Raw genomic sequence first — 12,245 nt, 5'->3', positions numbered from 1 at the left:
TTCACGATTCGTTTCAAAAGGAAGCTATTGAAGATGAAAGAAAATAAAGGAAATAGGAATATGGAAGGGAATTGAAAAGGGAACAAAATGAAAGGAATATGGTTGGAGATGGTCTTAGAGACTATGTGAATTTTAGGGTTTGTTTGATTGAAACTGGCGCTTATCCCGTTAAAAATTAGCATTGATCTCACCCTGTGTAATCATTTGGATGTACGTCAACCGTTAGCTCACCCTGGTATCCACATCCACGCCTAGTTCATTTCTACTCCCACACTAGATGAAATCGCGGTCGGCCGATTCCTCCTCTAAATAATTAGCTCGCCTAGCATTTAACGAGGCATAAGTAGTCCAAAACTAAACAGGCCCTCAAGTTCTCTTGCAAGCCAGTGTTACCTAGATACAGACATGAGTGTTGGAATCCGATTCGGACTCGGATGTCCGATTCGACAAAGGTAATTTGGATACGCGAAATACAACTCGAAATCCGACACAGGTGTCATAATCCGACTCAAATTTAAGATATCTAATTCGGTAAATAAATTTAAACACATGTATCCAGATAACACTGCTGCAAACACGTATCCGTGCTTTAAGGGGCACAGCACAAGTGCGCAACCCGTCCCAAACTGCCACCACGCCACGGCAGGCACTGCCCTTGCCCTTCGCTAACTGACACAACCAAATCGAGCCCACTTGGCAACTAACCACCCGGTGCACACCTCCAACTGCTCACTAAACTAGTGTCACGCTTGGTCACCTTCATCCTACGGCAACCCAACTGATGCTGCAAGCAGCCAAGTGGCACAAACTCGTCCAAACCTGTCGAGTCAGCCCGTGGCCGACAAAATCTTAGCTCGCTTGCTGCTATTTCGCCTCTGAACTAATACATTATTATGTTCACACATTCGCCCGTATTATGCGCAGGCAAGTACATTCCGTTCTTTGATGTCATGATCAATGGGGACTGGTATAGTTTTCTTTTTCTTTTTTTTCTAAGAATGGGGGGCTGGTATGGTAATAACTTGCTTTTCCTAGAGCGATTGAAGATAACCTTCTATTTACAAGGGGGTCCTGCTCGTAGAGCAACCGGCAAAAATTCACATCACAGGCATCTGAATTCTTTTAGGTTCTGAAGTATGCTAATTGCTCGTGGTTGTTGAAGAGGAAAAGGGAGATGGGGTGTTGAACCCCTCATCTTCATCGTCATCGTAGTTGAAGTCGTCGAATAACCAGGGATCCTCCCCGTCGTCGGCCGCCGTGGGCATCGTCCACCGGTCTTGCCGGATCTCGGCGCCTTCCAACAGCTCCAACACCTGCCACCATCAGCGTTAACTACGGACCACACATTGCCAATCTAGCTGTTACAGGTAAATTAAGCAATAAAGAAGTGGTTTGCAGGTAGTAGCATGGAGACATGTGCATGGGCGTCCTGCCATGAACTCCTGCCTTAATTATGACTAATTCACCTCGAAATGCAAAATAATATTGCAGGTAGGCAGTAGTGTACGGGGGTGTTTGGTTTGAGAGATAAACCATAAGTTTATATAAATTTTGGTGGGATGACAACACCCCTTATTTACGCTAACCGTGCGCTTGTGAAAAATGATATGGTGATGTCTCCATCCATTCCATTAGTCAAACCAAACATGAGTTAGAAATGAGATTGTGATAGATAACCTCATTTGCAGCCTAGGAACAATGCTTCCGAAGTAGACAAGCACTGTTGCGTTGTTAAGGAGCATACGGTGACCTGCTACTTAAGATCGACCTGACCCCAAGTGGCGCACGCACCTCGGTCATGGACGGCCTCCACGCCGCCGACGCGCGGATGCATAGCGACGCCACGAACGCGACCCGCCTCGCCTGTTCGGCGTCGTAGTCGTTGCCAATTCTTGGATCCACCAGCGTGTCGATCTTGCCGTCGGTCAGCAGCGGCCGGGCCTGCACGTTTCAGTGATCAGGAGCACTGGTAGGAGAAACGTGCGTTGCAGCTAGTGACGTTTGTGTTACCCAGCTGAGGAGGCTCCGGTGGCTGCCGTCCACCGGCTTCCGGCCGGTCGTGAGCTCCAGCAGGAAGACGCCGAACGCGAACACGTCCGTCTTCTCGTCGACGATGCCGTGCGTGTAGTACTCCGGCGCCAGGCACCTGAAAGAAACCACGCCATCATTTCCATCACGGCTCACCTTCTATCTCCACCACTCTTGACAACATGGTTCAATTCGACTGGACCACGAGCGAGTTAGCCTTACCCAAACGTGCCTTCGATCGGCGTAATTGCCCGGTGTGTCCACTCCGACGGCAGCCACTTGGCGAGACCGAAATCAGAAATCTGCCACGTGAAACCGAGGAAATCGAAAGGAATCAGCGCCGCGATGGTGTGTCTGCCCTGCACGAGCACGGCCGGAACGCGCGCGGCGCGCACGCACCTGTGGCTGGAAGTCCTCGGTGAGCAGCACGTTGGATGACTTGATGTCCCGGTGAATGATCCTCCGCTGGCACCCCTTGTGCAGGTACTCCAACCCCCTCGCCGTGCCCACCGCAATGCCGTGCCGCGCCGCCCACCCCATCGCTGGCGACGCCTCGTCTGCATCCATCACGCAAGAAACGTCAGGTGCCGTCAATGCCCACGAGTTCTTGCTCGGTGCGTGCTGCTAATTACTGCCGCGTTGCGTTGCAACTTGTAAGCGTTTCGACGGCGGTGGTACGGTGGTACCGTGGAGGTTGGCGGAGACGGAGCCGCGGTTGAAGAACTCGAAGACGAGGTAGAGGCCGCAGTCGATGCAGCAGCCGAGGAGGCCGCACACGTTGTGGTGCCGCGCGTGTCCCACCGTGCCCAGCTCCGCCAAGAAGTCCCGCTCCCGCCGCTCGCACGCCGACGCCCCCATCAGGCGCTTCACCGCCACCGCCCGCCCGTCGGGCAGCTCACCGCGGTACACCTCCGACGACCCGCCCCGCCCCACCAGGTTACCTGCATGGCACACCACCCCAAACTCGCATATACGTTAGCACTAAGCAATCCGATCAATCAATGCACCGTGTTTCGTGGTGCACGGCATGCGACGCGACGCGACGCGCGTGGGAGCACCTTTGTGGAAGGCGTTGGTGGCGCGGTGGATCTCGTCGTAGGAGAAGCACCGCCACGCGGGCTTCTGGGGAGACACCGGCTCCGGCGCCGGCGCGGCTTCTTTGGCGTCGGCGTCGGGGGCGGTCGGCTTGGCGGCTGATCGGTAGCCGATGGAGAGGAGCAGCTTCTTGAGGCTGCCGCTGCTCCGCAGGTACAGAGGCTTCATCTCTCCCGGGCCGGGACGCGTGCGCGGGCAAGCTGGCCTCGCTGAAGTGATCAGGGCAGAGGAGGAGCAGGGGTGGGAGACGAGATGAACTAGCGGAGGAGGAGGGAAGAGGGTATTGATGGGCACCAACGCCGAGGGGGTCGCGGGAGGCGCAAGCGTATGAACGCGACGGGCGCTTTGTGGAGGCGCCCGCGCCGTCCCGGGTGGCCTGGGCGCGATGCTCGGTGGACCGCGGCTGCAATCAGAGGCTGCCGCAGCAGAGTTCATTGTTCAGCCAGCGGAACAAGATAATATTTTTCTTCTCGGGATTACGTGGGAATCAACTGTGAAATTCGTACAAAATTACTGTAAAATTCATGCTTTTCAAACAGGAGCTCTCTGTCGCATGTATATTGCATGTTTTATGGTAGGATTGTTGGTGTTTTGGAGAGCGTTTGAGTAGAATGTCAAATTGGAAGGTTCAACCAGCGGAACACGGCAATTTTTTTTCTCTCGGGATTACGTGGGAATCGAACTGTAAAATTCACACAAAACTACTGTAAAATTCATGTGTTTCAAACAGGAGCTCCCTGTCGCGTGTATATTGCATGTTTTGTGGTAGGATTGCTGGTGTTTTGGAGAGCGTTTGAGCAGAACTGTCAAATTGGAAGGTTCTTTCTTCGTTTGCTTTAACTCGAGTGCACATACAGTTGTACAAGCCTTGACTAACACTCGAGGAGTGAATCCTAATTTAACTTAATTAACTAACTACACAATATGAATTATATAGTGGGTTAATGGATACATATGAATTGATCACTAGAGATATGCTTTTTTAAGAAATTATGTGCTGAGACTGTGGCTCCCGTCGCGGCATCGCCGGGGAAGCGTGCGCTGCATGCTCTGCAACTGCTGCTCGTTTGGCGTGCCCATGGATGCCAGGTCCTCGAGCAGAGACATGTAGAAGTCATGTCTCTGCTCGGGGGAGTTGTGCGTGGAGACGCTCCCACCTCCTTGAAACCGAGGCGGTTTGCACGGCAGTCTTGTAGGGGCGCAAGAAGAGGATTCTGACGAGCATGTCGTTCGGCAACTTGCTGATATAGTTCGTCTCTTCCTCCGCCGTCTGTATTTCAGGGGCTATATGTTTAGGTTTTTGCTTTTACCTTTTAGTTGGAAAACTATTTTTGTTTTTTTTTGAAAAGCTGAATTTTAGCTGTTGATTTTTATAATAATTTTTTAACTTTTTAGATTATAAAAAAGTCAAAAAAACTACTTCCAGTTTCTAGTTTATTTTTTCATAAACAGTCTTTTGATTTCTTAAAAATTATTTTTAGCAATCTATTCATTTAGACTTTTGATTTTTTATGACTTCTAACTTATTAGAAAAAACCAACAGAAGCGCCCAGGCCATAGGCTCCGTTCGGCGTTGCATCCTCTTTTCCAAGGCACCATGCTTCCTTTTTCGAGTCATGACAGCATAATTAGATCTGGTTTGTTTTCTACTTCTGGTTCTTCTTCTATTGCTGTCAGAAGTTAAAAATCAGAAGTCCAAACAAATGAGATTATAAAGAAGTGATTTCTGAAGAAGTTAAAAACATGCTTCCGAGAAAAATAAATTAAAACTGAGAAACTCACTGAGATATACTTTTCTAAGAAACTATGTGCTGAAAAGTAAAAAATTTATTATAGAAATTAGTAGTTTATTTTAAAAACAACTTTTTAAACAAACCAAAAACATAACTTTTGAAAAAACTCAAAAACAGAAATTCAAATAAACATAGTCTTAGTCGAAAACCATCTAGTCAGCAATGTAACAGTTCGATAGTATATGCGAAGAAAATAACTAGCAGCCTAGCCTGTGGTACGTACATGCAACGCCAATGAAGTATACAGGACTGGGCGACTCAGGTCCGACTAAACAGAGCAACGTTGACTGACGGCAGATAGCAGGGGTGGGTAGTTGATTTCAATTTTGTTTTATAATTTTTTATTCACTAGTGAAAAGGTCGAAATTTATAAAATTTCGGATATATTTTCGTCAACTGCTTCGTGAATCCTATATTTAGCGATTTTTTTTCTTCAAAATTAGATATTTTTGTTTCCCTTCAAAATTTTAACGAAATTTTAATCCTTGACTGGGACTTGCCTCTTACTCATAAAAGATTTAGACTCTGTTTGTTTCCTACTTTTGATTCTGTTTTTACTGCTGCCAAAAACTAGAAAACAGAACATATGAGGTTCTGAAGAAGTAGCTTCTGAAAAATCATTCTGAGAAAAATGAATTAAAGCTAAAAAAACTCACTGAGAGACGTTTTTCTGAGAAGCTATGTACTGAAAAACCAACAAATTGTTGTAGACATCAACAGACTATTTCCAAAAAATAACTTTTAGATAAGCCAAAAGTATAATTTTTTTGAAAAACCTAAAAACAGAAGCTCAAACAAACAGAGACTTAGAATTATGTAATTCCTAACAAATTGTTGTAGATATTAACAGACTATTTCCAAAAAATAGCTTTTAGATAAGCTAAAAGTATTTTTTTTTTGAAAAACCTAAAAACAGAAGCTCAAACAAATAGAGACTTAGAGTTATGTAATTCCTCGTATGTGCTTATGTTTCTATGCATCGCAAATTTGGTTTTATGTTTGTAATATCATGCTTTTATTCATTATTTGTATTTCTTGTCTATGAAAAATTCTATACATTTTCAAAAGCTCGCCCTAAGTGATAATGCCACCAAAATTTAGCCTTAGGCTCCTAACCGCCCCTAGTATTTTAGTTATTTTTTAATAGAAATTTTGGGTAACTTTTAGATCAGCAAAACTAATTCAAAATTACATTAAAAAAACACACGTACAACCATCAATACAAGCGGAAATTGTAACTCTGCAGTTCTTACACGCTCATAGTCTATCTCAGTCGTGCATTACTCACATTTAATACTTATACATCCGTTGATTTTCTCACTTACCTCATAATTTTTTCAACTAACTTTTCGACACCAATCACAATACAAATAAACAGTGTGATATATCATACGAATGTTCTAGTGAAAATTTCTGTTCCAATACAAGCTAGCAGGCCAACCCTTTTTCGTTCTCTCCTAGCGGGTGGAGGCGTGGAGCACACACCACACAGCGCCGCCATGAGGGCAACCCTCCCAGTCCACTCCAATCGCGCCCGGCCACCACACACACCGCCTCCGCTCGCCGTGGCACAGCTGGCCTCCTACGCGCCTCCGCTCGTCGCGTCCGCATTGTTTGGCGTGCGTCCACGCCGCCGCCTCCGCCTCCGCTCGCCGAGGCCACGGTCAGCCTCCTGCGCGCCGCGCTCCACTGCTCCAGGCGCCACGTCCCTCCCCGCCCTGAGCTTAATTAGCAGCCGCATGGACGACGGAGGAACACGGGGTGCGGGGATGCTTGGGCGAACAAGAGCGAGGTCGTCGGGGAGAGTGAAATGAAGAAGACAACGGGACAGGGAGTAAGAACAAGGCTATGTTTTGGAAAAAAAAATCTAAATTCTATTGGGTACTGCAAACACCTTCTGGATGATCAGTAGCTGTCCTCAACGTAGCGGTTTTGCGAGGCTTGCTAGAAGTGGAAACGGGTTCACCACTAATTGGTTATGCAGTGGTTGACCACAGCATAGAATCTCACACGTAAACCCAACCCGGTCGTCACCTCGCCTCCAAACCATGCAAGTTCCATACCGACCCCAATGCGTGTCACCCAACTCGAGCCGGATTCGATCCGAACTCACGCTCAAGGTTCAATGGCGCATCTCAAAAGGGGGCCTGCACGACCATGCAGCAGTCATGCACACGAGCCCGAGTTGCGTCCACGCCGACCAGCTGCGCCACGTTCGAGGCTTGCCCGAGCGTGCTCCACAGGCTGCAGCCGCTCGCCTGCTCGAGCTGTCCCACGGGCTCGATCGCCATGGCGGCCTCCTGCGCCGGCAGCCTCTCCGGCTCCGGCCTTCGTCGCCGCCGCCGACGGGCGCATTTGTACGGGTGAGGACGTGAGGTGAGCGTAAACGGTGACTAAGCGTGGCTTCTGTGTGGACTTTCTGATTTTTCTGGGAAAAAAATCTGTTGAGAGGTGTATGGGCTTTCTGAATTGTCTTGGGCAAAAGGTTATCATGAGCGAAGCTAGCGCCGAAATAAAGATGGTGCACCCCTTTACTATATATCTAAAATATATAATTTACTATAGTGAAAATGAGTTAATTACTAACGTAAATTTTCTTCACCGTAGTGCATGTGCACCACCTGAAACGCTCTAGTGTCGCCCCTGTGGCCCATCCCAGCCTTATCTCTGCTTTTCGAGTGTAGATTGCTGAGCGGCCCATTCCAGGCTAGCCTGATCTCAGCAGGCATGGCCTGACATTAGGTTTAGAATTCTTGAACAATTGGCGCCCTAATTTGGTTTCATGTTAAAATTTTGTACGCCAAGCCCTGCCGTTAGAAAAAATCGGCACATTTTCCTGCTAACTTTTGGGCAGAACATAGGTGACGGATTTGACGGCCAAAAGTCTGTGAGGCAATATTGTTGCCTACTTGTCTTTGCTAAGCATCCTTACGTTGTCAATATTGTGCACATGAACAAGTGTTTGCGTTGCAACAAGCTCTAACCGTGACTGAGGTTTCAGCAGTGAAAATACAGCTTACTTTTTTTTTTCTAACAACGACATAGGTTAATATTACAAGGGCATTAGCACGTATTAGAAGTTGGGTAGGCTAGAGATGAAATTCAACAATAATAAAAAATAATATAATATATATAATATTATTTCCAAAAAAGAAAAATGTTATTCTCAACATCTGACAATTTTACACTAACTGGAGAAAGCTCATCACATTTCAAATTCCTTCTATTAAATGTTCTTTTATCATATCAGGTCTCTGGGTCTACAATGATGCGGACTCTAGTTGACACTAGAGCTGAACTTGTGATGGTTATGTCTATTGTCCTGCTTGATTGACCAATGTCTGTCGATAACTTGTTGTCAATAGCACCTCCATTAATCAGCTCAGATGGTTGCTTAGGAATCGGTAATAAACTTATGCTTTCAAAGTTCAGGAATGCAACTACATCCGACATTGTGGGGCGATCTTCTGGATCTTCCTGAGCACAGAGTAGTGACACCTGAGCACATCGCATTATCCCAGCGATTTCATATCCATCACTCAACAATGGGTCTACAAGATCATGTAGCCGTCCATCATTCCACAGTTGCCATGCCTGAAATATTTTTCTCATCTTTTTAGCATCAACAACGATTTGTAGTGTAAATCCAAAATTCATATATGTGTGCTAAGTTTTAACACGAATATGTAGAGGATAGAACCACATAAAATATTCAACATTTTGAAATGCGTGTTCACTCACATCTCGTATGAGATTGCCAACAGTATCTCCTTGTTGCTCAAGTATGGTATTCTTTCGCCCACTGATGATCACTAAAGCCAACACCCCAAAGCTAAATACATCTGTCTTGACTGAATAAAGGCCTCGACATGCATACTCCGGAGCTTTGTAACCACTGAATAAACATCAGAAGATGCATCAACACATTGGAACATAGTTGTTGCACAGCCCTAGAATTGATATTGTGTGTCTCTTACCTAGTTCCAACAACTCTGCTTGTACACTCTTCTGCTACATCTGAACTCAGTGTTCTAGCTGATCCGAAATCAGCAATCTTTGGGTTCATGTCATGATCTAAGAGGATGTTCATTGGCTTCAAGTCCCTATGGACAATCCGTAACATGGAGTGCTTGTGCAGATAAACAAGTCCATCCGCTAATCCTTTAATTATATTAAGTCGCTTAGACCAGTCAAGCAACGGACCCTTTATTTTGTCTGCAAAATGTTCAAAGAACAAATGCGCTTAGTTTAAAAAGGAATTACCGTTTTGTGCAATTGCAAACAAAATGACAATAGATTCAAATCAACTATGATAAGAAAAAACCAAGAACCAAGTGAAACAGGAGTTGTTCTAGTCTTTCATATCAAAAAAGATTTTACATACAAGGAACTAAGTGAAAACATACTGTGAAAATAACTCTGGTCAAAGGGAAAACATACCAAAGATGAGCCTGTGCAGGCTACCCTTGTCCATGAACTCATACACTAGAATCCTTTCTTTCCCATGGATGCACCACCCCAGTAGCCTGGTATGCTGAAGCCTCGCAAGCAGAAATTCACTCTTGAAATAAAATAATGTAGCATGTTCATCGAACCTTTTGACGGCAATCATGAGTCCATCAGGCAACTGACCCTGCAATGGCATTTACACAGCATTCTATCAAAATAAAACAGCACCCCACCCCTGCAGTTGAAAGATAAGGAGGATATGCATTGACTCTGTTAGTTCCTTTCCGTTTTGGGTTATAATTACCTTGTAAACTGTAGCAAAGCCACCCCACCCAACGTTTCTATTTTCTGAGAAATTGTCTGTAGCATTGACAATTTGAACGAAATCAAACTTTGTGAATGCTGGGAAACTCTCTTCAGTACGGGTACAAAGCTCCAACAATCCTTCAATGTCCAGAATTTTCTGTTCTTGCAAGTCCATTGCTCCTGAATCATGGATAATCTACTGTTGTCACCAGTGGAATCACAGCATTTACTGATATGGCTAAAGAAATACAGAAATACAGTGCAAATACTCAAGTTTCTTTGATAGATCATCAAATAATCATATTGGAAGACTGTTGAAGTGTGGTTACTGAACTGACTTTTTATTTTGGAAAAAAGAAACTATTTAGTGTAGAACTTTATTTTAGAGTTTGTAATTTATATCTTAAAGATATGTTAGTACCACTAGTTAGTAACTTGGCACTCTTCCATGACACATGCTTATTTATTTTTATTTGACTATGGAATTCGGTGTGGTATACGAAAGTGGTATCATAATTATTATCTCTAAAATAAAGTTCATCGACATAAAATTTTAGTCTTTGAGTTCTGATTTTTGAGTCTACAGCTAAGAGAATCAGGAAAATCATAGTGGTAACTGCCTACCTGCTAACGGTTGCTTTGCAACATTGCAAACTTCAGTAGCTCCTTGAATTTGTATTTTGGTGAAGTCCGAAGTACTTCTTGGGAACCTAAAGGTATATAAATCTCATCATTACTATGCCAAAAGCATCAACGATTTCAAGATTCCGAAAAAGATGGAAAATTCCATACCATTAGGAGTGTACAACAGAAGAACTGATGGCATGGTTACATAATAACTAGAGGTTCACACTGTTTCATTTTGAGGACAAAAAAACTTGTTGCTATATGGACAAAGGTATTAGAAATTTGTCGAACCATCAAGATTTAAAGTCAAATAAAGTCATAGTCCAATTCAAGTTGAATAATCTGCTATACAATAGCCCCAAAACAGAATTGCTTCTATGAACTCTGTGATCTAAAACCAGTCAGTAGTCATTAATCAGCCAAATACGATCAACACTTATCTAATTGTCGACATCAACAGGTTTCACCTATCTTGTTGCCAATTTCTCAGAAGATACGATATAGTTTTGGATTTGACATGTGAAGAATCATTTTCCGAGTAATCAAATACATTTGAAAATACTCTAACCTGATGTGGTGGCTTGAACCGTTCGTGATTACACCTGCCACTCCCTCTGCAGCCTGCTGGACAACGATAGCACAATTAACAAATATTACGGACGTACAATTGAGTAATTGACCGGTATGCCATCTATTTTTAGGATTAAACTCTTTTTTAGGATCAACTTATTAAAAATTAATGATACACAAAAATAAGGAATATTCTATGGATTCAGAACTAAAATTTGCAGATGCAATTACTATTGGACTCCGAGTCACACGCAATTATTCCTACTTCCTAGGGTCATCTGAAAGGATGATTTTGATCGGGTTTACAGGTCGGACGAATCGCCAACAAATCAGTTCTTCTTAAACTCATACACGAAAAGCTTCAATTATGATATGAACTGAACTACCAAATCAAGAAATCACCATAAAAAAAATCAAGAAATCACCAGCGCTAATCAACAAGCTAAAACATCACGCGTACCGTGACACAACGATCGTGAGTAGTGTCGACGAGAGCGATGAGCGGGATGAGGCGGATGAACATGTCGATCTCCTGCTCCGCGGTGCGTAGCTCTTCGGCCATCCGGGCGCCGACGAGCAGGCTGCGGAGGTACCCACAGTCCTGGCACGCCGTGACGAGCGCGTAGCACCGCCGCAGCGCGCCCCGGAGCTGCTCGAGGGGGCGCCGCGTGGCCTCCCTCCGCATCAGCTCGGCGAGCTCCAGCTCCCGTAGCAGGCCGCCGACGATCTCCACGTGCTGCGCCAGCCGCCAGCACGCGTCCCGGTGGCGCCGCGCCGCCAGCGCGGCCTGCACGACCATGGACACCAGCCCGAGCGCGTCCACGCCGACCAGCTGCACCACGTTCGAGGTCTGCCCGAGCACGGTCCACAGGCCGCTCGAGCTGTCCAACAGGCTCGGCATGGCCACTTCCTGCCGCCTGCGCTGCGGCCTCTCCGGCTCCGGACCTCGCCACGGACATTGACGGGCGCATTTGTATTGGTGCGGCAAGTGTAAAGGGCGACTTTGACTAAGCGTGGCTTTTGTGTGGACTTTGTGGTTTTTTTAGAGTTTTGTTCGGTTGAGAGGAGTGTGGGCTTTCAGGATATTCTTCGCCTGTTTGGCACGTCAGCAATTCCTATGGGAAGCTCAAGCTCGGTCGGCGACGTGGCAATCAGCTATTGGCTGGCAGGGTGGGTGGTGGGACGGTCGGACGGACTGATCGTGTTGACTTCAGGAGTTGAAGTCACGACTGACCATGGCGGCTCTCAAGTGGAGGATAACACCTTTGCTATTTAAAAATATATATAATAATTTTTATATTAGATAGGATGTTTTACCTTTAGTCTTACAAATTTTAAATTTCGCAGAAATTATTTATATCATGCCACACAATCTCT

At 45.5% G+C, this 12,245-nt stretch overlaps 2 protein-coding genes across 4 annotated transcripts; both read right to left on the bottom strand.

Moving 5' to 3' along the window:
* Nucleotides 1–625: 625 nt before the first annotated feature.
* LOC133926007 (probable receptor-like serine/threonine-protein kinase At5g57670) lies at nt 626–3,524 on the bottom strand. 2 transcript variants are annotated; one of them, XM_062371740.1, is made up of 7 exons: nt 3,087–3,524; nt 2,715–2,969; nt 2,428–2,585; nt 2,251–2,330; nt 2,011–2,146; nt 1,792–1,941; nt 626–1,313 (listed from the first exon to the last, which is right to left on the bottom strand). In XM_062371740.1, the coding sequence occupies exons 1-7, from the start codon at nt 3,289–3,291 to the stop codon at nt 1,140–1,142; spliced, it is 1,158 nt and encodes a 385-aa protein (XP_062227724.1). In that variant the 5' UTR covers nt 3,292–3,524; the 3' UTR covers nt 626–1,139. The 2 variants fall into 2 exon arrangements, 1 of the variants encoding a protein (XP_062227724.1); XR_009911045.1 differs by having other exon boundaries at nt 1,231–1,313; nt 1,678–1,941.
* Nucleotides 3,525–8,027: 4,503 nt separating this feature from the next.
* LOC133927284 (cysteine-rich receptor-like protein kinase 10) lies at nt 8,028–11,862 on the bottom strand. 2 transcript variants are annotated; one of them, XM_062373677.1, is made up of 8 exons: nt 11,329–11,862; nt 10,867–10,922; nt 10,296–10,381; nt 9,670–9,851; nt 9,357–9,549; nt 8,894–9,131; nt 8,658–8,811; nt 8,028–8,510 (listed from the first exon to the last, which is right to left on the bottom strand). In XM_062373677.1, the coding sequence occupies exons 1-8, from the start codon at nt 11,767–11,769 to the stop codon at nt 8,163–8,165; spliced, it is 1,698 nt and encodes a 565-aa protein (XP_062229661.1). In that variant the 5' UTR covers nt 11,770–11,862; the 3' UTR covers nt 8,028–8,162. The 2 variants fall into 2 exon arrangements, with proteins under 2 accessions (XP_062229661.1, XP_062229662.1); XM_062373678.1 differs by having other exon boundaries at nt 10,867–10,919; nt 11,329–11,861.
* Between the last annotated feature and the right edge of the window lie 383 nt (nt 11,863–12,245).

The sequence above is a fragment of the Phragmites australis genome, chromosome 8 (genome assembly GCF_958298935.1).
Source record: "Phragmites australis chromosome 8, lpPhrAust1.1, whole genome shotgun sequence".
NCBI classification, from domain to species: Eukaryota; Viridiplantae; Streptophyta; class Magnoliopsida; order Poales; family Poaceae; genus Phragmites; species Phragmites australis.
This window is presented reverse-complemented; position numbering and strand designations above follow the sequence as displayed.

Excerpts from the sequence above, each read along its gene's own strand:
- LOC133927284 (XM_062373677.1), bottom strand. The coding sequence starts at position 11,769 with ATGCCGAGCCTGTTGGACAGCTCGAGCGGCCTGTGGACCGTGCTCGGG. Across the intron at positions 10,382-10,866 it reads GGTTCAAGCCACCACATCAG|GTTCCCAAGAAGTACTTCGG; the intron begins GTTAGAGTATTT and ends ATATACCTTTAG. Across the intron at positions 9,550-9,669 it reads GCTTTGCTACAGTTTACAAG|GGTCAGTTGCCTGATGGACT; the intron begins GTAATTATAACC and ends ATGCCATTGCAG.
- LOC133926007 (XM_062371740.1), bottom strand. The coding sequence starts at position 3,291 with ATGAAGCCTCTGTACCTGCGGAGCAGCGGCAGCCTCAAGAAGCTGCTC. Across the intron at positions 2,586-2,714 it reads CGTCTCCGCCAACCTCCACG|ACGAGGCGTCGCCAGCGATG; the intron begins GTACCACCGTAC and ends TGATGGATGCAG. Across the intron at positions 1,942-2,010 it reads ACCGGAGCCTCCTCAGCTGG|GCCCGGCCGCTGCTGACCGA; the intron begins GTAACACAAACG and ends TGAAACGTGCAG.